Here is a 25,652-nt window from a genome sequence, read left to right on the forward strand (position 1 = left end):
GGATTAAACGTGGAGCGGATTGTGAAATGTGTCATGTAAACGACCGAGTGGATCCGCTTCACTCGGAGCGGGTTGTAATTTGGAGCCGATTGTATGAGGTGGTCTACGCCGATCGACAATCTGCTCCGTGTCCCTTATAAACGAGCCTGACAGCGGAGCGGATTGTACTGGGGGAGTGTTTGTTTTGCGCATGCGTGTGACGTGCCAGTAAACGGGAAGCAGCACAGTCAAAAAACCAGCAGAGAACGCCACGGTGGTTGAAAAACACTTTTTTAGTAAAAAACCCCGACAGAAAAAACATTGGAGAGGCGAGATTGAACCAAATCACGCAATAGCGAGTTGTATAAAGAGCTGTATAGCAGAATACAAGCGAGCGCCGGTTGGTGTTATGGATTAACTGGTTCCCGTGTTAACGAATGACGGCGGAGGTCTGTGTAAACACAGACTGATTACAGCAGTTGTTAAAGTAAGACTCACAAATGACTTTAAACGTATACACTCACTGTAACTGTCGATAACCGACGTTCGCCAGAACGACTACATTTTTCAATCATGTATTGGTCACAAGTTAACACGGGCACCAGTTAATTTGAAACATCGACACGCGGAGCAGAGGCAGAGCTCACAACGAGACGTGCCGCTTGGTGCAGCGGTGCTGCAGCCAGGGGAGCAGCCGCGTATCATGGACTTTTGGGACATTATTTGAGCAGATATCAGCAGATAAAAACTCTGCTCGGCGCTGAGGACTGCTGCTGCGGAGCTAAAGACCTGCAAGTTCCTCGTGAGACTTTGTGCGCATGTCACAGGACGCTGTATAATCCGCTTCACCCAGGGTCCTTGTAAACGAGGATTCATCGTGGATCACTTCATGAATACACTCCGTTTAATACGATTGTTTACAATCGGATTGAAAAAAACACCCATGTAAACTGGGCCAATGTGGGGAGAAGCATAGTGAAGTGAAGTCAAGTTGGACTTCCATGTTTGGCAGTCTCACAAAAGCATGGTAGGGCTCCTTTAAAGCGATACTTCAACATTTTGGCAAATTGGCCCATCTAGGGCAATTCGGTAGTCATTTAGAACAGCATACTTACTTTTTTTGTGAGGGCGAGCTGTTGTTTATTCAGCGGTGCATCTGAGGAGAGCTTCACGGCGGACATAATGGAAGTGGACGGTACAGTTGCTTCCCTCGTCAAACTCATCAAATACACAATCCAACAACCCCAAAACACACTTTGGTGGACACGTTATAATCCGCACATTCACTACGCTGTGAAACACCAACAAATAATATTGTAGCATTACGACATTGAAGCAAATATTGGGAACTACTTTTTCTTTTGAGATCACTACGCCCAGACGCCATGTTTAGTAAGTAGTTCCGTTTTAGCAATCTTCGCAAAAAAACGCTCAATCTCGTAATTTTGCATTAATATTTCACAGCGTAGTGAATGTGGGGATTATAACGTGTCCACCAAAGTGTGTTTTGGGGTTGTTGGATTGTGTTGGATTGATGAGTTTGACGAGGGAAGCTACTGTACCATCCACTTCCATTATGTCCGCCGTGAAGCTCTCCTCAGACGCACCGCTGAATAAACAACAGCTCGCCCTCACAAAAAAAGTAAGTATGCTGTTCTAAATGACTACCGAATTGCCCTAGATGGGCCAATTTGCCAAAATGTTGAAGTATCGCTTTAAGGACAGAGCTGTGCATCCAGGTGGTCTCTCTTTTCTTTTGTCATCTGCTGCTGTCCTTGCTGATGGGACACATGCAGTTTGGCCTTCATTCGTCTTTAGTCCTGTAGTGTATCCTCAATGTGGCATCCACAATGTAAGGCAATATTATGTAGCACGCAACATGCAACAAAGAAAACAAACACTCCGGAAACCTGTCTGTAGGTTTTTGGTAACGTGCATGCACAGTGCTCCTATCAGCCAAATTACCATTAGACTGGGCGGCCTGCACCGAGAATAGACCAGGTTGGAGATGGCAAGCTTTCTGCAGTGCTTTGGCACAAAATTGTCACTGAATCAAGCTGAATCTGTCGATACCTCCCCCTTGTGCACAGCCACAAACATTTCTGCGCAATGCATTCTACCAATTAGCATCACGCTGTAAGAACAAATCCATTCATTGATTCATATCCACTTTATCCCAGTAAAGGTTGTGACACTTGGAGTTTTTTATGATGAACATTAGGTGAAGGACAGTTATAGGAAATTTAATGTCATTTTGAAAGATGTCTGATGTAATCCAGCCCGTAATACAAAGCAAACAGCATCTTATGTAATTTATTCTTCCACTCATCATTGTGGTTGTTATGATAAGTGGATCATTTATATTGTGACTCTGCCAACCACACCCATCATTTATAGACCCAGACGGGAAAGAGCCCTTGGCATCATGTGACATCAAGTAATCTGAAAGCATGGACAACGTTGTTAAACATCAGGGATTTATTGAATGGTTATGCTGATCATTTGCTTCAGATGTAACAGGACATCAACAGCTTCACAGCTTTACAATTCACCTTGGATTTACTTCAGGAAAAACAATTCATTGCATTCAAGTGGCAGCTTGATTTTCCTGTACCATGGGTTCTTCACTGGTAAGAATGTTTGATACTTTTACATTGTTTGATGATTGAAATGTGTTCAGGAATTTTGGGACATTTTTCAATTATTGTGAATACTGTAACCATGAGTATCTGTGTAAACTTTTATTTGTTTTTGTTTTTTTAAGACACGCTGTGCAAGTAAGTCAATTCATATTCACAGATTCTGAAATTTACATGAGTAAATAAACCAAGTGCTAATTACACAACATTATAAGAAAACTATGATCTAGGCAGGTATATGCTTGTCTTGACAGCTCTTGATAAACCATGGAGAGACGTACCATGGGGGTGAGTATTTTGGGGGATTATAACATTTCAGTAATACCACAACAAATATTTGTAGCTTTTGAAAGATGTGGGCCTTAACTTCAAGCTTTTTTTTTTTTTTTTAACAGCAAGAAAAAGAAAGACTTTGATCATGTGAAGAAGTTCAAGCCTCATTCAAAAGTTAAAAATCTCAGAGTTCTGCTGCATGGACCACCAGGCTCTGGAAAATCGAGTTTCATCGACTCTGTTGACAGCGCTCTACGAGGAAGAATTTCAACTCGAGCTTTGGCAGCCACCAACAATGATGGCAGCTTCACTCAGGAAGTATGAAGAACTTTTCATAAACTGTATAAGGGTGATCATTCGCAGAAAGACACAAGAAAATGTTCAGAGTTTTGTCAAGTTTTGTTCAACTTAAAGACAGAGCAGCCACTATTTTGAGCAACTAATTAGCAAACAATTAACAAAGAGAAACTGAGCAACTGAAATCCGACATCAGGCTAACAGCACATGCTAATATTGTCATCACTTGTTTCAACTTGCAGTTCAGAAGTTACAAAATCCAGAAAGAAAAGCCTGGAAACTTTTATCCTATTGTCTTCAGTGACACCATGGGTATTGAGAAGGGCTCTGGGAAAGGAGTTGATGTGGAAAATATCAAACTGATTCTAAAAGGACACGTCACTGAAGGATTCAAGGTAAGAAAATGATATTATGTCCCCTGTAACTTTATTTAGCAAGAACAGTGACCACAGCTTTGTAAACAACAAAAAAATTTGTACACATGACAAAAAAAAAAATAAAATTTAAAATTGCATACAAATGCAAAAACTGTATTGCAAGTCATGATGTGATTTTGTAAAAAAAAAAAAAAAAAAAATATATATATATATATATATATACATGGATGGGTTTTCTCCGGGATCGCCGGTTTCCCCCATCAACTGATAACATGCACTATAGGTCAGTCCTCCAGTCAGGTGATATGACCATTAGCCTGACTCTTCATGTGGAGATGGGTCCCCGGGCGCTCCCCGCAGCTGCCCACTGCTCCTACGGAATGCTTCAGCGGCATCAATGGATGGGTTAAATGCAGAGGACAAATTTTGTTGTACAGTCACTGTGTAATGACCAATAAAGCTCCTCATCCTTATACATACATATTTTGTATATATGTATATATATATATATATATATATATATATATATATATATATGTACAGACCTGATAAAAATTTAGAATGATTGTACTGCATCCAACCTCAGCAGCAATGGCACACTGTGAGAGGCCTTGTTTATGCAGCTCGACGATCCGACCACGTTCAAAAAGAGAAAGCTTCTTACCTTTAGCCATCAGGAGGACATGACCGTGTGAATGCCTGACAGAAAATGAGGATTTTGAGCAGATTTTGGCTTTTATAGCCTGTAGTCTTAAACTTTTGATCATCTGATAAACAGCCTATTGCAGTTTACTTGTTGTTTTCAGTAAATTACTTTTCAAAGTGCTTTTTGTCACCCACCCACTTCTTGCTTTTGCATACTGCAGCTCTACTTAAAACCTCATTAAAATCCAAATGTGCAAAAAGTAAAGTTTAGCAAATTTTCAACTGGTCTTAAGATTTTCATTAGGTCTGTATATTTCCCCTTTTTTCAGCTGATTCCTGGCAGTAAACCAACTGGATCCCACTACAAAAAAAATCCGACCATCAATGACAAAGTCCATGTCCTGGTTTGTGTTGTTTCTGCCACCACAGCAAACCTGATGGATAATGATTCTGTACGCAAGCTAATGAAGGTCAGAAAGGAAGCCGGGGTCTTAGGTGAGTGTGTACAGCTGTTTCAGAAATGTCGCCTTTGTTGCACAGTTAGAAGACACATAGAGATTATACAGATTAATATTCAACCAGCAATGTGATTCACTATATCTGAAAAAAATCTATTTTGTATGATTGAGTCTGTATGTAATGTTTCTCAAAAGAGTAGTAAGTTTCAGTTTTCAGTAGATAAGCTGTTGTTATTGTGATCAGATTCATTTCCTCAGCTGCTGCATGGGTTTTCCTTCCTGAGTATTAAAATGTTTTGGTCAAATTCTAATTCATTCACTGCTATGCCGACATGATTTATAAGTTTCTTCATCAACCTGTCTCAGCAAGGCTGAACGATTTAATGTTTTCTGGTCGAAATTGGGTTTTTTTCAAAAATACAATCATGTGATAGCAAAAGTTTAAAATTTTGGCAGCGATCCTGACACCTGCCATCTTTGTTAATTATCCAAACATGACTTCTATCCAGCTGACAGCTTCCAGACTCAGAAAAATCAAATTGTTCCTATTAAAAAACATGTCAGAAAATTTCCTTAGCAGAGCCAGAAGTGGAGTTAGGGGATTTATTCTCCAGGAAAAGCAGCATGTTGGTCATATGGGAGTGTTTTGGGCTGTCTTAGTATCTGCCAGCACCATGCTAAGCTTGCAAATGAAGTCAAACAGTAAAATAGAGGCTCTGGTGGTGTATTTGGTGCATTATCTGCTCGTGTATCACTGTTGCGTGTCTACCAGGCACGTCGTTTGGCCTTGTTTTTTATGTGAGCGAAATAGTCCAGAAATAACAGAAGTGTCTCCAGCTGGGACTGCTACAAAGCTTAAAGCGATACTTCAACATTTTGGCAAATTGGCCCATTTAGCGCAATGCCTTAGTCATTTCGAACAGCATACTTACTTTTTTTGTGAGGGTGAGCTGTTGTTTATTCAGAGGTGAGTCAGGGAAGGTTTTTGGGACGGACACAATGGAAGTGGATGGTATTTTTGTTTCCCCTCGTCAAACTCATCAAATACAAAATCCAACAACCCCAAAACACTTTAGTGGACACGTTGTAATCCGCACAATCCGTAAACAGCTAAACATGTAGGATGCTGTAGGACTCGGAGGCTCTCATTTTCACCCGACAGATAATGCAGCGTGCACAATTAAAGGGGCGTGGCTTGGTCGCTCATGAAAGCAGAGGGAGGGCGGAACCTCGAGACATTGGAATAAAAAAACCTCTCTCTTTCAAAACTCCGGACACGAGCTTTAAGCTAATACACTGAGAAAGTGCATTTGGGCGTTTTCCGGCTCAGCCAAAGGTCCACAGTGTGGAGTAGTGCGGGTCGGGTGGGTCGGATTTTTTGGGGGGTTGGAATAAAAAAAAGCCTCCTGTGGGTCAAATGGTTGTAAGCCTCCTGCCTCACCTCTTATATTAACCCCCATGGAGAAGGTCATTTTCAAACTTGAAAGATTAGCGGGGGGGGGGGGGGGGGGGGGGGGGGAATGCCGAGCAGTGTGAGCGGTGCGGCACACGGAACACGGACCGTTGGGGCGCCACGTGTACGGCCATGGCGCCCCCCCCTATACACTGCACCCTAGGAAGCTGCCTAGTTCACCTATGCCTAGAGCCGGCCCTGATTAGCACTCTTGCCTCACAGGTCACAGGTCCTCTGTTCAAATACCTTTCTATCTGGAGTTTTTGTTCTCCCCATGTGTGTATGGGTTTCCTCCAGATACTCTGGTTTGCTTCGGTTTAAAAAAAAAAACAAAAAAAAACATGCGCGTGAGGTTAAATGGTTCCCCTTAAATTTCCCCTTGGTGTCAATACGAATTTATGTGGTTGTCTATGTGTTGCTCTGTGATGGACTGGCCTACAGTCCAGGTTGTACTCTGCCCTCCTCCATAGCAGGGATTGCCTCCAGCACCCCTCTAGCCTGAAAAGCTTAAGTGCTAAACAAGATGAGTGAGCGAGTGAGAGAGAATATTAAATCATTACCAGTGATATAATATCTACATGTACAAAAAGATGGCTTAATTTAGAATTTAAGACACAGTCATTGAGTCAATTCAAATTTGAAACACCAGCACAAACTGTGAGGAAAACTGACTGCATTGAGTTTTTGCTCTTTTCCCTGCAGGGATCCCCCAGATAGCTATTCTCACTAAAATTGATGAAGCCTGTCCTGAGGTCAAAAAAGATATCAGGAATGCATACAAGAGCAAGTACCTGAAAGAGCAGGTAAGTAGTCTTTTTTTTTCTTTTAGATGAGTGCAAACACTGATGCATCAGCTGAACTGTTCCAGTGGTTTAGAAAAGCATATGCCACCTTTAGAAAAAACAATGGTACCTTTTAATAAAAATGAGTTTTTATTCAATGGTATTTTGTTGAAATTTAGGTGGAAAAACTGAGTGTGACCCTGGGGATTCCTATAAACTGCATCTTCCTGGTGAAGAACTACAGCACAGAAACTGAAACAAATGAGAAGACTGATGCACTGATCCTGCGAACAATGAGAAGGATCATCGACTACGGACAAGACTTCCTGAATGAAAACCGTTAGTGATTCATAGTTCAGAACAAAAGAATAAGATGCATGCTCTTTACAACGTTGATTAGTTTATAGCAGGGGTCGGCAATTAGCTGCCCGCGGGCCAAATGTGGCCCGCCGAACCGTCCAATCTGGAAGTGCCCCCAAAAAAGTGGCCAGACGCCAAATCTAATTGTCGACCCCTTGTTTATGGGTTTTCTTCTTCACCATCGTCTTTGTTTTTATGTTCAGAAATAAAAATTTAATTAAAATGTGCCCAAATTTATGCGGATCAGGACAAGCATGACTCAAAATCATGATTAAAAGGATTCAAAAGATGGCTAATGTTGGGATTTGTTGGGATTTTGGTATATCAAGAAAGTTTTTAAATTGCCATGAATGTAAGACTTCATGTTTGTCTCTTGGCTACAGAGGCACAGTGAAAGGGTGGGGGGTGGGGCCTCCTTTTGAGCCAACAGGTAATGAACCCTGATAGGGTGGCTTCTAATTGGATGGTTCCTTCTCCTGCTAATCTCTCATTGCATCCTGAACTTCAAATGGGATCGATCCCCAGAGCCCTGGAGCCAGCGAGCCAGCACTGCTAATGACAACAAAGTCAGAGGAAGGCCTGCAGCTCCAGGCCTAACCAAAAGAAGAGGTTCAGGATCCTGGGTAACACTTTATAAGTACAGTGTATAAGTATTATAAGTACAGTATAAGTACATTTATAAAGCATTATAATGTCATTATAACACGTGTAGCTATAGTTATAAACATTCATAGATGATCACAATGCCAGGACCGAACCCTAACCCTATGCTGTATAGTGCTGTATAGTGAGTTATAAAGCATTTTGATCATGTATGAGTATTTATAATTACTTATAATGTGTTATGCTGGGTGCTTAAAGTAAAGTGTTACCGGATCATGTGTCTGGCCACTGAACACAAGGATAAGACTCAGAAAGACCCTGTTCTCCCTGAGACCCAAATCAAGGAGGCCACAGCTCACTGTCGTTACTTTCTCCAGCAAGCATGATCGTCGAAGCTCCTGCAGGGAGCTTATGGTGTTGTTAAGCAGAACCGGGCCAAGCTCCCCCAGAGAATCAGCCTCCAGCATCTAAACGGACCAGTTCCCCACAGCCAAACAACACTGCACAGCAGATTCGGGGTCGTTTCTTCAGTCCTTCAGCTTCTTCTTCATCTTCTCCTTTGGTACCAGCAAGAGGCAATATGAGCAGAGACCCGCTAACTAGAAACAAAGGAAGAACCACATGCTAACGCCAAGCAGCTAGCTGCAGCAAAACAATTCATCTTCAGAGACAATGAAACATGCTAACTATTCAGAAATTAGGATAGAACTAGTTTTTCCAAATGTAGAACTGTTTGATTTCATGATGTGTTGAATTAATATGATTGTTGTCCTGGTTGATGAGCTAATTAGTTACAGTTGGTAAACTTTTAGCTTTACCTCACCCAACATGGGGTCTGCAAGTTAATCTTACTCAAAATGTAATGTGTAATCCTGCACCCATCTCAACAAAGACATCATATTTCTTTTTTCATATTTCTAGCTTTATTTATAAGCACCGGATACAACGCAGTCATTTCTTACTACTTTTACAGAGAAACCCAACAGTTCCACGTGAGCAAGCAAAAGTGACTGCGGAAAAGAAAAACTCCCTTTCAAAAAAAGAAACCTGCAGAACCAGGCTCAGAGGTGGCGGCTTTCTGCTATTCTAGTTGGGGTGAGGGGATATATGTAATTAAACACTGTCTGCATGACATGAGGGGACGTACAACACAGATCACACATTGCCCCACTTTGATTTGGACTTCAGAGAGTAACACTGAGAGATGAAAACAGGCCTCACTTTCTCCCACCCCAACTTTCATAGACCACATTTTGGGGATACATGCCAAGGATCAGCATTTTGAGTGTATTCTTTGGCTGTCAGATACTTTCATCTTTAGTTTCATTCCTCAAGATGTCCATTCCATCTCAAAAGCTCTCTATTTCTCTCACACACAAACACAAAACAACTTGTATTTATAAGGGTTGTGTTCTTGGTTTGCTTTATTGTAAATAAATATATTTTTTGGAATCACTGGTGTTTATTAATGCTTCACTATTATGAGTTAAATGTCAGCCTCTTTTGTTCAAGAATTCCGGAATCCTTGAGGTGTCGCTGTTAAAATTTGGTTACGCTAAGATTCACAAAATGCTGTCAGCTGGACTCTTCATGAAATCATCTAAAAAATGCCTGGCAGGAGGACTTGGGAGTGAAAACCAAAGATAATCAATGTGAAAAAAATATATATATTTTGAATTCTTTTTCTTTATGTGTCTGACATGGACTTTTACAATTCAAAGTTTTACAAAGGCTACATTTGTCAAAGTTGAGACTTTTGAAAATGTTCATTTCTGTAAAACCCTCCTGCTGTAGATGTAAACAGCAACTGGCGTCAATGGTCTGTATGTTATTTAACTGCCTTTTCCATTGAAACTTATTGGAATAAACTTTGCCAAACTTTGTCCAAGATATAAAAAAAAAATAAAATAAAAAGCTCTTCAACCAGATCCAGTTCTTGTTTTGTTTTGTTTTGTTTTGTTTTGTTTTGTTTTGTTTTGTTTTGTTTTGTTTTGTTTTGTTTTTGGAGTGAGACTCGTTGCTGTGGAACTATCAGTTGTGAGACTGTTGAGTTGATGGTAATTCTGTTCAACTGGAAAAAAAAATGCATTTACTCAGTTTTAATATGTTATAATGAGACATCTTCAAGTGTTGCAACAACACATCATCAGTAATGTAAGCTTACTGGCCCTGTGATTTTTGCATCACAGGGACCAATGCGGAACGTGCACACACACGGGCATGAAAAGCATGAACGGGACTTAACAACACATGGAGCAGCAATTTCAGCACCGGACGGCGCCACAGGAGACAGTGTCCTCACCTACCTCAGAAGTGGACTCTGCTTGTACCTTCTCCCTATTACAGTAACATTTTTAACACATTAATTTGACAGAATCAATTTCTGTAAAGGCAATCAGGAGTGGCTACAAGGTAATCCCTATCACCCACCTGTTCTTGGACCAGGTCAGCACCACTGTAGCGAGCCTGCATCTTGACCCTGGGATTTGCAGCAACACTAAAACCATGTCACCAGACTGAAACTCCCAGCTTTTCAAACCATGGATTCATTCTTACCTGTGCTGGGTCAAGATTATCACTGACTATCTCACATAATCTGAATCTGAAATTACTCACATAATCCAAGTTTTGCTCTGTCTTCTCACACAACCAATTCTCATTCTAAAGCATTAAAAAAAAATCAAGTGCAGAATAGGTGGGTCTGATGGACTAATCCCAAGAGATTCCTGGGCAATCTCCCATATGGCAAACATCTGCATGTGAACCCTGCTGTCCCAGTCCCTCTCAAACTCGAGACAACTAATGTGTCTGGAGTTTCATGTTGCATACACATTGTCACAATTTGTAAGTAGACCATGGTATTAATGTCTTGTGAAAACTTCCAACAGCATCCTGGTTCTCAGGGTGGTATGCCCTGGAATGACTTTGTTTAATGTTTAGCTGCTTTAACAGCTGAGCAAACATACGCTGCATGAAGTTTGAACCCTGGTCTGTTTGTTTAACATTCAGCAAAACAAATAAAAAAAAGAACTTTGTCAAAGCCTTGTCTGGAGTTGTGATCCTAAGGACAGGAAACACTTCTGAAAATTAAGTTGATACACTCATCACTGTCACCAAAAATGTATTACCTGCTTTTGTGCATTGAAGTGGACATTAATGGATACTGCTCATTGCGTGGGAAGAGAGCCCTGGCCATACTTCTTTCATTTGCCACACCCTGACTATTTGATAATGTTTTTTTCTGCTGCTCCTCAATCTCTCCTATTTCTAGGATACACTGGGCAAATTAGTGAGCATTATTGCAGTGAGTCTATTTGTCTGTGTCTCAATCTGTATGAATTCATATTTATGAATGTGTAAAATAATGTCAGTGCAACCTGGGATCTCCAAAAGTCATCTTAAAATTTGTCTCCAATTATAGTAATTATGTTTTCATATGTGCAGCCTAATATGCTAAAGCTATTTGCTTCACAATTGCGTGACCTTTGTTACACTTCTGGCACAGTTGTATCAGTAGTGTAAAGGTTTCTATACCCTGACCTCAGGCTCACAGGCTCATCCATTCAGGCCGCATGCCACTCTGTTGCCCTGTACCTCAGTAGTTATGCTGTCTGTCAGCCACCAGGTGGAGCTGCTGGCCTCCCAGGAGCATTGTCAGGCAAGGTGTAGAACAATGATGGAATCCTTGATGTTTTTGCATATTTTATAATTATTGAGGATAATGCTGAGCCTTCTCACAGTATGAACATATTACAGGTATATGTGCACAATTTACATATGCTGACTTTCTGGGTCGCTAAACAACCTTTCATGACATAATAGTTACAAAACCTGCCAACAGTGGTAAGCATGGCCACATTAATCATCAGTAATCTGTTCAGTCTCAACTTCACTACAACTAAACTGCGGTACATACACATAAGATGCATTGCTCTGGGAGTCATCACCGGAAAATCACATTTTTCATTTTTAAAACTGGCATATTGGTTTTGGGACACAGTTAAAACTCATAAGTTTGAAAGTATCTTAGTTTTTTTTATTTATTTATTTATTTTTCCCTTTGGACTCTTTGTTTTCGCCGGATTTACCAACAATGGGTGGGGCCCTGGCCTCTGGGTCTGGGTTACATCGAGGTCTGAGCCTCATGTCTCTTCTCTTGGTGGGAGTCGTCTTCTCCAGGTTCTCTCTCTGGTGTCCTCTTGGGTACCTCTTGTGAGTATTGTTGTTATTGCTTATTTCTCATTTTCTACATCTGGAGTCTGTTTCACAAAGCACAGTCAACAAACTCTGAACCCTGAACTCCTTGCTGATGTATTCTGTGACAGAAAACAGTTCCATAACAGCTGATTTGAGTTAGTTTGCTCAACTTGGAGTAGTTTTACCCAGAGATAAGAGCATGCAGCACAACCATGAAAAGACAGCACAATGGAGCTGCGACTGGAGGAGTCACCATGGCAATGGAGAGGCAGAGGGAGGAGTTTTCAATCCCACTCTTAGAGGACATTTTACTGCACTTATATGGGACATTTGAATATGTGTTTATAAATTAGTGTAACATGCTGCACCTTTGCTGCCCGGGTCAGTTTAAATGTCTTCCTTTGCAACAATGATAATATTACAGAAGAAAACTGATTGATCACATCAGGGAGAAGCACACTTGGCTTCAGTTGAAAATGAAATCTAAAAATATTTTTGCAAACTCATGGGAGAACCTCATTTTGAATATGTTCTACAAAGTAAAAATTATATTAAGTATCTGACTTTGCAGTCATTTTATCCCCAACATTATGCTGCTTTCACACACATAAATGTCTTCTCATCTATATCATGTTCTGCATCTCTGACATTGTACAAAAAACGTTCCTTGTTTGCAAAACGGAGTGGATTAGGTTGTTGTATGTAGATGATGTGACCATCTCCCGACCAACGTTTAATTCTCTGCTCAATAAAACTGCACCAAACAACAGATGTGTACTTAGAAGTACCAAGATTACTTTGAATTTTATTCAGTAAAAGTAACATGTAGGTAGCATGTCAGAAACTTGCATTAGTGTGCTCTTGTGTAAGATTCTGATGGCTCTTATGCAGGAGATATAATAATTTTGTGTTGCTGGTATGTGTTTCCCCTCACCTCCACGCAGTAGTTGATGTAGGGTAACATAAGAGCACCATGCAAAGTTCTCAATGCCTTATACTCTACATTTTACCTTATTTAATACAAAAAAATCTTGGACATCTTTTTTGTATGTGAGATATGCAATTTCCGAGTCAACCCGTCATATCTAGGAACACACCCAAGAACCTCATTTCCTTATCTTTTACGATGCTTTTTTCTGCTATTTAAAGTGAAGTGAATTAATCTTTTCTTTTTTTTGACACTGCATTATCACATCTACCCATTCACACACCAGTGGAGGCAGCGACCATGTAAGGCACTCAGTCTGTCCACTGTGTACATTAGGGTTCAGTGTCCTGCCCAGGGACACTTTAACATGCAGACAAGGGGAGCCAAGACTCGAACTAACAACCTTCCAATTGCAAGACAACTGCTCTCCCCACTGACCACAGTCACAGTGTTAACTTGGTGCGTGGTAGAGGAGTGGTTAGCACTCTTGCCTCACAGCCAGATGGTCCTGGGTTCAAGTACTGGCCAGGGCTCGGGGCCTTTCTGTGTGGAGTTTGCATGTTCTGTCCTTGTGTGCGTGGGTTCCCTCTGGTACTCCGTCTTCCTCCCACAGTCCAAAATCATGCATGTCAGGTTAATTGGTCCCCCTAGGTGTGGATGGTTGTATGTCTCTCTCTGTTAGCCCTGCGACAGAGTGGTGACCTGTCCAGGGTGAACCCTGCCTTCGCCTGAAGAAGCTGGGATCGGTTCCAGCCACTCGCAACCCTGAGAAGGAGAAGTTGTTTAGAAGATGGATGCATAATTTAATCTTTTTTTATTTTACCAAAAATCAGAACTTCTGTTTTCTTTAGGTTTATTGATAATTCATTAATATCAAACCATTCCTTAGCTTTGACCAGCAAGGGAACAAGTTTGTGCAGAATGACCGGAATGAAGTGAAGGCAGAATAGAAGGTTTACATGTGGAATTAACATTTCATTCTGCTTTAGAATAAGAATAAACTGGTCACTTTATTCAAAATGAAGTTTAATTTGGAGCAAAGAATTCATTCGGATTCAGGAATTTACTTGGTCAATTTAAAGTGGAATTAACTTTTATTTGGCATTAAAGAGAAATTAAAAGTCCCATGTAAACCCACCCACAGTGTCTCAGGGAACTTGAAGTCAAATTATGCCTCAGCAATGGTTGCATAGCAATGAATGGAATTGTCCCCCAAAGACTTCCGATGTAATGAAAACAAAATAACCACAACATGATGTAATCTTCTACACTTTTATACGACATGCGTGATACTTTAACAGTAGCACATTTTCACCTGTTCATTTGGTTAATTTTAGTTCTTTAATTAAAAAACATAACCCCAGTTTTTAAATCCCAGTTTCGTTGCATGTCCAACCAATACAGATCTTAGCACTAATACTGAGGACATCCTTACCAGCTGCATTATCCCCTCAGAGAAACACTCATTCATGTGTTTTAACAAATCATTTGGCTATATGGCTATGCAATATAAATTGTAGTCACTCCAGGTCCTCTCGTAAATACAATATTATGTTAAAAGCACTCGAAGAGCCGTCCACCCATATGTACATGCAAAGCCTAATTTCTGTTGTTAGTCATTTGATGATTGTATTTTGCAATCCCTTTACTGTATGAAATCTCCAATACCACAAACTGCTGTTTTTATTAATATTATTATTGGTGTCAATAACCTAGGCTTGCCAACTGTCTCATATTAGCCAGGACATCCTGTATTTTTGACCCAAATCACTTTGTCTCATACAGGATGTGCTGAGTCCCACATTTTGACTGACAGTGTCCTCCCACCATGAGACGGAACCCATTTCCCATCTGGCACTGATTAGGTGAAAATTAAGTCCAAAACAGAAACTCTGTTATAGGCGTGTCATATAGTTTGACGGTACTGGAGTGGTCAACAATGGATAAACCAGCTAAGAAGAAAGGATTAAGAAGAAAGATGTGGGTAAAACCCGTCAACGGTGATGCTATGAAAGCTTTTTGCATTTTGTGTCGGCATAAATTTTCCATTGGCCATGGAGGTGAAAATAACCTGACTAAATATTTGTACACAGAAATGCACAAAAGACCGCTTCAAATAAAGGTGCTTGCAATATCAATGCACTTTGCCGCATCAACAGCAAAAAATGACCAGATTGTAGCAAATGAAGTGTATATATTTCTCAGTTGCAACTGATGCTTCAATCAAGAGAAACTGAAATATGTTTCCAGTGTGAGTCAGGTATGTCTCCGTGACTGAGGAGTTCAGTGCAAATTCCTGGACATTCATGAAGACAGTGGTGAAACTGCCATTGGCATGCATAAAGTGTTGATGTCTGGAAAAAAAATGGCCTGGACATCAGATGTATCACCTCTTATGCAGCAACTGAAGCTAATGTCACCTTTGGAAAACACAACTCTGTTTACCAGTTATTGGAAGACACATGAACGATCATGTTCTGAAAGCTAACTGCCCACCTCACATAGCTCATAATGTCTGTGTTGGGATTTCAACTAAGTACATTTGACTATCAGCATACGTGCTACGTGATACGGTTTTGCCGTATTTTAATAGGGGGAAAATGCAAATTTAGTACATACGAGCATATTGCCATTTCTGTATGCCCAAAAGAAAAGTATACAACAAGAAAATAATTGAGAGACCAAATATCAACTGAACAGTAATTGAATGCCTGTCTGCCATAGTTTTGATTGGTTCAAGGGAGAGAGAAGAGCATTTGGTTTGTTTTTAGGAGCGTGGGATGAGGGAGAGAAGATGGGTTGGTGAGGAGATCCTGTGGGAAAGCGGTGCCACTCTGTATTTTTTTTTTTTTTGCTACTGGACTTTCTGTGAACCAGGACCCATCCTGAGTGTGTTCTGGACCTGTACCCAAGTCCCAGGTTGTGAACTGTGGCAGAGCCACTGAAGTGCCGACTGAACATCCGATCTGTTCCACCGACTGGCTGAAGACAGCACAGACTTTTGAAAACTCTTTAATTCCGTGTATATATCTAACTGACAATTAAGAACTAAATTCAGAATTATTCTTATTGTGTTCTTTCAAATTAAACAATCTACAGGAAGCAACTCATGAATTGCTGATATTTTCAGAGTAAAGCACACCGGGTGTGTGAACAAGCTGGGGGAATCGCATTTGTTTTAACTTATTTTGATAGTCAAAATACTCACATTTTCATCTCATCTCATGAATGAAAACAACAGATACGTCTCGTCAAATTTCCGTCTTTAAAGACACATTTTTAGCTCGTCACGTCTTGATTTAGTCATGGAAAAAAAAAGCTTTAATGAAATATTTTCGTTGTCGTCATTGTTAACAATAACAACAATGAGCAGCAGTCAGACACAGAGAACATTTGAAAGCTGTTACAGAATTCTTGCTGGTGTTTAATTTCCAGCCCATTGGTCATGGTAAACGTGCCTGTGTGTGCCTTCATGCCTGTGTGTTTGAGCTTTCCTTGTTCTTCTCCTGCTCAGAGAGGCAGCCCCTCCCATACCCGTGAAAACGGTCTGTCTGTTCTAGTGACTTCACTAGGAGCAGAGCGCTCCCCTGATTTCGAGTTGCTGATTGGCTGAAGTACACTGTCAGTCAAAATCCACAGGGGGAGAGGCGGGATTATCAGTGAAACAGAGCGTTTTTCCTTCCAGGTTTCAGAATTGGCCCCAGAAAATCTTTTATTTCACACAAAAGGACTTTTTCTAAATAAACTATTATCATTTTAATGCCTATACTATGGTTTGGAGGAGCTAAAAAAGCATGACACAGCCCCTTTAATGTCTATTTCCTACATGAGTAGAGTTGGTACAAACTGGGCACACTCGCCCTCAAGCACGTCTCAGTGGGTCATGCAGGAATGCGGGGAGTTGACAGTTCTGAGAAGTTCTACAAATACATTGCTGGTGACTTTGTTGTCTCCAATGGTAATGATATCCAGATTTAGAACACATAGAAAGCACATCTGTGGCTTTTTATTGATGGCATTGAGTTGTACCTCAGGTCAGAATCTGCAGCAGGTGGATGACGGAGGTGAGGGTCAGGCTGGTGGAGTTGCGAGCTCCTCCACCATCCGTTGTCTGAGGAGTAATGTCTCTTCCAACTACCGACCGACAAGCAGACCCTCTAAGAAGGAATCCGCTCCATGGAGCTATGTTGTGTCTAAGCTGTAGACCACATGGAAGCTGGGGAGCGACCTACTACACTGTAAGTGAAAATTATAAAGACATTTACCCACATTTTTGAGTAAAAGTAGTACTGTTTTGTACACTGTCCTGGATGTATCTAGGCCTGATCTAAGTCATGCTTCAGATCTGGCTTCTCGTCTGGAGATCAGACCTGTCACGACGTGGATCAGCTGCTGAATACCTGGAGTGCGGACCTGTCTTTAATGTACTACTGTGCTGGGCACTGCTTTAAATAATGCTGAACCTTTTCTGAGAATGGAATTCTCATTGATTTTGAGGAGTGTGCTAATTTGAATTAAGTTAAGGAGTTTATGCAACGTTTACGACAGTGAGCTTTCACAGGAGACCAGTAGGGGGAGCGCTAAAGCAAATCTTGCATAGTTCTCCTTTAACAAAACTATTTGATTCAATATAAAATGGATTTGTTTTGTTTCTGTGATTTCATTGTAATTTTATGTGCTTCTGTCTCTTTGTGAAGCCCTTTGAGTCGCCTTGTTTACAAATGAAGCGAGTAATAGCAAAATATCATTCATACTCAAAAAAAAAGCCTATTAGATGTGAAGGTTCTGACACGTTAAATCCAGAAAAAAGCAAAATGGATTTAAAAACAGCTTCCATTTATGAAAAGATCCAAGAATAACAAAGAACAACCTGCCACATCCAAGGAAAGTGTAGTGATGGCCAAAGTCCCAAAAACATGTTCAGAATTAACCAAAACCTCAATGAAAACTTTCAGAAAACTGTTCCTCCTCATCCTTTCTCCATTACTTGCCTCACAGACATTGAGCATGCACACTCTCAAATGCAAAACTGTGCGCCTCACCTTGGCTAAACATAACTAGAACATAAATACTGAACATATAAATCAATACAAAATATAACCATATACTGTATCTCTGAATAAAAATATATAATTCAAAGCAACTACATTATTCTAATCGAATGTTATATACAGAATAAACATAATATCTATATGGCCCTACCAGAGCTATATTAATACATTTGCCTTGCCTATTTTTTTTTTTTAATTTGTGTGTAACCGTATAACAGCACAAGCCATTTGATTACAATTCACAAATAACATGTAATTCATCAAATATGATTCACAAAACTGAGTGCACATGCAATGCAAATTTTACTTTTTAAACAAAAAACAAGAAAGAAAAAAAGACTTCAATGTCATAAAGAAAGGGTAGTAGGTATGCATCTTCACATGGTCTGAATTTTAAACATGTAAATATCTACATCTTTTCTTCCTCTTCATTTGTAAATATTTATAAAGTTCTCAGCAACTGGCATTTAAAACATGCATGTGTCCTGATGTCAGGTGGTAAATGCCTGTTTATTTTCAAATCGCTCTTTCAGTTCTTTAACAGACATAGGTTTCACTGGTTCCTCAGTTTGCTGCTCAGGTTTCACACGCCGCACAGGTTTCACAGGCTGCAGAGGTTTCACAGGCTGCTCAGGTTGCTCAGGCTGCTCAGGCTGCTCAGGTTTCGCAGGCTGCTCAGGCTGCTCAGGCTGCTCAGGTTTCTTGATGTCCATTGTCCGTACAATGTCATTCAGGTAGTCTTCTCCATAGTCGATGATCTTTCTCATTGTGTTCATGAGCAGTGCATCAGTGTTCTCATCTGTTTTGGTTTCTTTGCTGTAGTTCTGTACCAGGAAGATGCAGTTCAGTGGAATCCCCAGATTCGCACTGAAATGCTCTATCTAAGTTTCACAAAAAAAAAAAAAACATTGAACATAAGGTTTATTCATTTATTTATTTATGTGTTTATTTATTTGTATATATAAAGATTGCTTACCTTCTTTTTCAGGATCTTGCTCTTGTAGACATTCTGGATTTTCCTTTTGACCATTGGACAGGCTTCATCAATTTTAGTGAGGACAGCTACTTGGGGGATCCCTGGAAAGAAAGAGTAAAACCCAAAGTCAGTTTTGCTATGTTTCAAATTCCAAATAATGACTGCACGTGTAATGGTCAAAACAGGACTTCGATTTTGCCTGGCTTCAGGAAGATCGATACCCTGCTGCCGTTCTAAACTTGCTTTTATTTTCAAGGTTTTAGAGAAAGCTGTTCTTAAAAAGCTTCAAGAATTTTTGAAATGGGCCAACGTTGATGAATTGTTTCAGCCTGGATTTAAAAGTTTTTAATCGCATGTGTGTCGGGGTGGAAATAAGCACATACACACACACGAACACTTGTGCTTCGACAGCACACATGCATAATTGTGAAAAGCTGTAACATTTTTGTCACATATTTCTGGAAATAAATGATTGTTTATTGCCAAACTACCTTTATCAGTGTTCTTTTTCCTGTTTCATTGAAGGAAATCACTGTTCAGATGTTTGAGGTTCCCTAAAGAAAAACAAAAAACCCTCCAAGTCACTTCTTCATTTGAAATGTGTTTTCAGGAAAAGCTTGGTTTCTGTTTTTTGATCAGAGATGTTTTTGGAGAAACCACCCTATCTTACAGATCTACCTACAGGTAGAAACAAACTTTTTTTTCTCTTATGAAAGAAGAGAGTCTACTCTTTCATTCGGTAGTTTTGGTGTTTACATAATCTTATAACTCGATATTCTGTGGGACTTGAAAGATCAGTCCACATGCTCTGAATTGGCTGGCAGTGACAGGTTGGTTGATCTGAAAATGGCTGGCAGCCAATGAGTTATGGTTTATCAGCTCTCCAGAACCCTCAGGTCAGCTGACCAGATCCAGAGAAGATTGAGCCTTTACAGTTGTGGCTCGCTGTGGAACATGTTACCTTGTCTGTGCAGTTGCAAATAGCCTCGCCTTTAAGATCTGCTTGCTCACCCTGGCCTTTAGCTGAGCAGAGTCACCTCTGCTGGATCTTGTAATTTATCTACTTCACTGTTTTAAAAGCAGCACAGCTGTAATTTAAGTTATTTTTGTGATCTGAAACTGTCATTCAATTAATCTATTTCAAATCTCAACTCTGATGTTAAAAAAAGGGTTAAAATGAGAGAAACACACATGAGAAAACCTATGTTATGTCTTCATTTAAAAACGTGAATTAATTGGTTGAATGTCATCTTCAAAGTATTATTCATGAAGATTAGAATTGGTTAGATTTATATATTTTGATTTTATGAAACCTTGATTGTCTAAAATGGTTATGGTTATCAACAAATACATTATATTATTGTTATTTCCTGATTGATAAAGATATGATAAAGTTATACAACACTTGGAATTGAGCGCTTCAAACACTGAACACTTTGGTGAACATTTAAAGAAGTTCCTTGGATACTGATGCATTTGGAATTGGACTGTAAACCTGTTTTCTAAATACAGGTCAGGTTTTTTGTGATGCTTGGAAAAAGTGAAGCTCCAGTTTTTGTGTCCAACGAAGCTGATGAGATATCCAATTGATGGCGAGCCTGCCAGTCGACCTTCAATGTTTCCAGCGGAACTTTTAGTTCCACCACACCACTCATCGGATTCTGTGGTAGGATTTTGTCAGTCCCACTGACTGACACCAATGAGAGTCTACGTTGGATATCCATGACTATTGTCAAACCCGACTTCTGACTTTAACTGATTGGATCCAAAACAACCACGGAACATTTTCATTGAACATTTCTTTTGAACATTTCCTTTTGTTGAATGTATTTTTACTTAGTTTACTGGGCCCCAGGTTGTATTGTGAGCTTTTGTGTATTGTTCAAATTAATGTTGAAACTAAAAAGAAGAGTTAAAAATCATTGTTACCCTTGTGTCCAGTGGTTATTGGTGGAACTCTCGGCTCCTAAGAACCTAGACAGCGATGAGTACATACTCTGAAGTGGGTTACATCAGCATTTCTAAAATAGTTTTGAAGACTCACTTAAGGCCCGGGCATATTCTCTGACCACCTTCATCTTGTGAAGAACCTCGTCATCCATCCGTTCCACGTTTTTACCATCAACAACACAAACAAGAACATGAACTTTGTCATTTATGGTCGGATTTTGATTGTAGTCAGATCCTGTTGGGGTACTGCCAGCATGGAGCTGAAAAAAAGGCAACATTTTCAAAATAAAAACATGTCTTAAAATTTTGGCATGTTTGTATAATTCCACACATTCAGCATTATCATCACCTCTTAATTTTTTTCAATAAAGTACAATATCTTCAGAAATATTTGAAGATGTATCAATACTAGGGGTGTAACGATACACAAAAATCTTGGTTCTGAGGTCACGGTTCGGTTTGGTTTCGATACAGTAGAGAACAAAATGCAAAACCTAAATTTTCTTCTTGTTGTCCATGCTTCCCATGTCCGCGTGTCTGTGTCCGCTTTGCGGCACATCACCGATGCCAACGCTCTTCTCTCCTGCTACATTTGGGCTCAGCTGTGTACGTTCCATGCAGGCGCACTGATCCACACATCCTCAAGAAGCTTTTCCGGCTCTCTAGACTGCTTATCTGCTCCTTTATTTCAGATTATTTTTAGGAAATGAGGCACATACATTGTCAGTATGTTATCATTTAGTATCAGAGTTTATTTAGCCTTTTTTTTCTGTTTCTGAATCTCAGGGCGGCGCCCGAGCGATTAGATACTTTCACTCAGGGTGCGAACTATGGGGGGAACCAGGGGGGTCTCAGCCCCCCTTGATGAGACATGAGCCCCCCTGAAAACACGATTTGTGAAATTTTGGGGGGCCCTAAATATTGGAAAAATGCTGTTTCCCCCATGTATTTCCTTTAATTTATTACTATTTATTTTTTATGATCATAATCATGGATTATATGCAGAATTAGGCCAATTTTAATGGATGATTTGCGCATCACTATTTCACTTTAATAAAGATGCCGACCTGCATGCAGTGCTGGTCCTCACCACTGAAGCGTGGGGGCGCTATGGCTTAAGCGTCACTTGAAGCAGACATATTCCCTCCGAGGCACGCGCATCCCCCCCAATAAGTGAGCCCCCCCGACAGCCGCGGTATAGTTCGCACACTGCTTTCTCTTAAGTGACAGGCCTTCTCCTCCTGACAGAGTCTGCTCTCTCCGTCCTCCAGCTTTTCTCTGAGTTTCTTCAGACAGAGTTGCAGCCTGTTCGCTTCACAGACTCACTTTTCAAAGTTAGCGTCTGTCATGGTTTGTTTACTGTGGCGCTCTGGCGCATGCGTGTACCGGCGCGACGTGCGCATACGCACAACGCGGTCACAAAATCTGCCCTGTGAATTATTATTCAACATTTATTTATAGAGGAGTAACCCCTTGAGATGCATCATCTCGTTTTCAAGGGGTTCCTCTGAATGAAATGACAATTAACATAAGGAGCATGGCATAAAAAAGGGCCAACCATAATAGTCATAATACAATGAATTGACAAGAGAACTAAACAAAACCAAAAATACAAAACACAACAATAACCACGCACACACACACACACACACACACACACACACACACACACACACACACACAGCTGTCGTGAATCAACCAACTCCCCAGCCACTGCCACCACCGCATCATGCACAAAGTAAGACATATGGAACCATCAGACTCCATTATATTACAAATGTGTCAGTTTTTGGCATATAATACAGTTTTTAGCATAACATTGGTTTCAAAAAAAATAAAATAGATGGTAAACACAGATATATAAGAATATAAGGAAAAAAAAACAAAAAAAACACACACACACACACACAAAACAAGCACAACAAGATTAAGTAACAAAAGCATCAGTGCATACTAAATGAATAAGTAAGTAAAGCTAAATAGAACGGGGTTTATTGTGAGCTGGGCAGAGGATCCACAGCTGCAGGCCTCCCCCCTGCCCAATGAGCAAAGGGTGACCAAGGGGAATGAAATACCCAGAACCCTCCCCAAACCTGAGAGGGTTGACAGGGGAAGTGAGGACTTGTAGAGTAGTGTAGCCAAGCCTCTGCACTCCCCTTGAAGTGTGGAGACAGTCAAGATATATCTAACTTATAAACATGAACAGACATTCCGAAGAAATGAGAAAACAGAATTTCGAAACATTTGAATTGAGTTTATTGAGCGAATATGTTCGGGAAGGTTATTCCAGTCTTGAGGAGCTTTTACGCTGAAAGCTAGTTTTCCAATTTCTAATCTGGTTCTAGGTACATTCAGATAAATTTGGTCATGATGACGTAAACCATAAGGAGTACTGAAAGGCACTAAGTATCTTTTCAAATAAATTGGGTAATTGAGGCGTATACATTTGAAAATAAACTGTAACCAGTGATACTGTCTCCTCTGAGAAGGAGCAAGCCATGACAGCTGCTCATACAGCTCACAGTGATGAGTCAGATAGGGACAGCGGAGAACAAAACAACAGAGTTTGTTGTAGGCAACATCCAAAGTGTGCAAATAAGTTTGAGTCGTATTTGAATATACTATATCTGCATAGTCCAACATGGGAAGCAGCAATTGTGTAACTATTCTTTTCCTAATTTGAAAAGTGAAACAGTTTATAGATCGATATAGTGTTTTTAAACGATAATTCAATTTGTTAGTAATGTTTTGTATATGTCGTTTAAAAGAGAGATCTTGTTCCAGCCACACTCCAAGGTATTTAATGGAGTCTGTGGGTTCAAGAGGAGAGAAATCCAAAAAATGTAGACTAAGGTTATTTTCCAGAGTATCTATACACCATTACTTAAACAACATAGAGAATGATTTAGTTTTGTTAAGGAGTAATTTATTATATGACAACCACTGTTGCACAGAATCGAAATCATACTGCAGGGATTCATTTATTTCTGAGATAACAGGTCTGGAACAATAGATGACTGTATCGTCTGCATAGAGATGTATATCACATTTTGTGCAGCAAAGTGGTAGGTCATTAATAAATATTGAAAATAACAGAGGCCCAAGAGAGGAACCTTGGGGAATCCCTTTATCAATTCCAATAAAATTAGATTGAGTGCCTTGAAATGACACAGATTGGCTGCGGTGGTGTAGATAAGAATTAAACCACAATAACAAAGATCTATCAAGTCCAATGGCATGTAATTTGTCTAGAAGTAAATAGTGATCTACAAGATCAAAAGCTTTAGTTAAATCGAGAAAAATAGCACCAGTGCACATACTATTGTCAAAATTATGAAATATGTCATTAGTAAATTTCAGAAGAGCTGAAGAGGTGGAAAAATGTTTTCTAAACCCAGACTGGCATTGAGCCAACAAGTTATGTCTGGCAAGATGATTAGATAACTGATCAAAGACAATTTTCTCAAAAAGTTTTACTACACAATTAATTATTGATATAGGTCTATAATTATTAATGTTTTGCATATCTCCTCTTTTGTGCACGGGGATAACTTTACAAGCTTTCCATGCATAAGGTACTGTGCAGGTTGAAAAGGACATATTGAAGAGTTCAGCTAGAGGATGAGAGAGAGCATTTGCAGCAAGTTTGATATATTTGCTCTCAATGCCATCAGGGCCAGGTCCTGCACTTAAAGATAACTTGCCTATTGCCTCCAGGACCTCAGCTGAGGTGACATGCTTGAACATGAAAGAGCTATCGCACGGCAGAGAATGAACTATTGACTGAGTATGTGAAAGGGGAGAAACCTCTGGTGTTTGGGAAAAATGCAAGCTGAAAGCGTTAGCGATGGCACTAGGGTCATTAGTAATTTCATTATTAATCAACATATTATTTACAGAGCTATTTGACTTACCTATCAAAGAGTTTACTTTTTGCCAAAATTGTTTAGGATTATTAAAATTGTTTGTCAATCTGTATTTATAATAGTCAGCTTTTGCGTTTCTTGTTTGTGTAGTACATGTGTTTCTTAATTTTTTATATTCCTCCCAGTCTGCCAGTACTTTTGTTTGTTTATATTTATCAAACGCCCTATCTCTCTGTTTAAAGAGCTTGATAAGATCGCTGCTAATCCAAGGCAGATGGTGGCCTTTGACCTTAACAGTTGTCCAAGGAGCATGTTTATCTAATACCTGCATAAATTCTGTGTAGAAGAAATCCCATGCTATAGAAACATCAGGAAAGCATGAACATGTGAAGCATGGACGAAGCTGCGAGCAGTAGCAATCATGGCTGCAGGTGTAGCTGCACATGCTAGCGGCAGAATGTAAACACCGGCCATCCGGCCCGTGAGCCGGGGAAAAAAAAACAAACTTTGGCCCGTGAACTCACCCGTGCACAGCCCTGTACCAAACCGAACGGCCCGTACCGAAACGGTTCAATACAAATACATGTAATGTTACACCCCTAATCAATACCATTTCATCAGGATCTTCGAATTCGAATTAACCCAATGTAAGGAAATAGTTTTTTTGACTCCCATAGTGTATTTTCAAAGAAAAAAAAAAGTGCATCAATAACAACTCTACGGAGCCCCGAAAGAGACCCTTTTTTTTTTTTTTGCTCCTTTAAAACTTTTATGTGCTCACTAAGCAACTTTACGCACGCCCTTAAAACTTTTACATG

At 40.1% G+C, this 25,652-nt stretch overlaps 1 protein-coding gene and 1 long non-coding RNA gene across 2 annotated transcripts; one reads left to right on the forward strand and one right to left on the reverse strand.

Annotated features, from left to right (window-relative positions):
* The first annotated feature begins 2,396 nt into the window (after positions 1 to 2,396).
* LOC115403873 (interferon-induced protein 44-like) lies at positions 2,397 to 9,737 on the forward strand. The gene is made up of 8 exons (XM_030112910.1): positions 2,397 to 2,609; positions 2,744 to 2,756; positions 2,873 to 2,906; positions 3,014 to 3,209; positions 3,431 to 3,583; positions 4,540 to 4,705; positions 6,824 to 6,924; positions 7,083 to 9,737. Exons 1-8 carry the CDS (start codon positions 2,595 to 2,597, stop codon positions 7,245 to 7,247), a joined length of 843 nt encoding a protein of 280 aa, XP_029968770.1. The 5' UTR covers positions 2,397 to 2,594; the 3' UTR covers positions 7,248 to 9,737.
* Positions 6,136 to 19,880, reverse strand: LOC115403896 (uncharacterized). The gene is made up of 3 exons (XR_003933264.1): positions 19,701 to 19,880; positions 12,486 to 12,494; positions 6,136 to 6,147 (listed from the first exon to the last, which is right to left on the reverse strand). It is a non-coding gene; the product is annotated as an uncharacterized LOC115403896 (long non-coding RNA).
* Positions 19,881 to 25,652: the final 5,772 nt, after the last annotated feature.

This window comes from Salarias fasciatus, chromosome 17 (genome assembly GCF_902148845.1).
Source record: "Salarias fasciatus chromosome 17, fSalaFa1.1, whole genome shotgun sequence".
Taxonomy (NCBI): Eukaryota; Metazoa; Chordata; class Actinopteri; order Blenniiformes; family Blenniidae; genus Salarias; species Salarias fasciatus.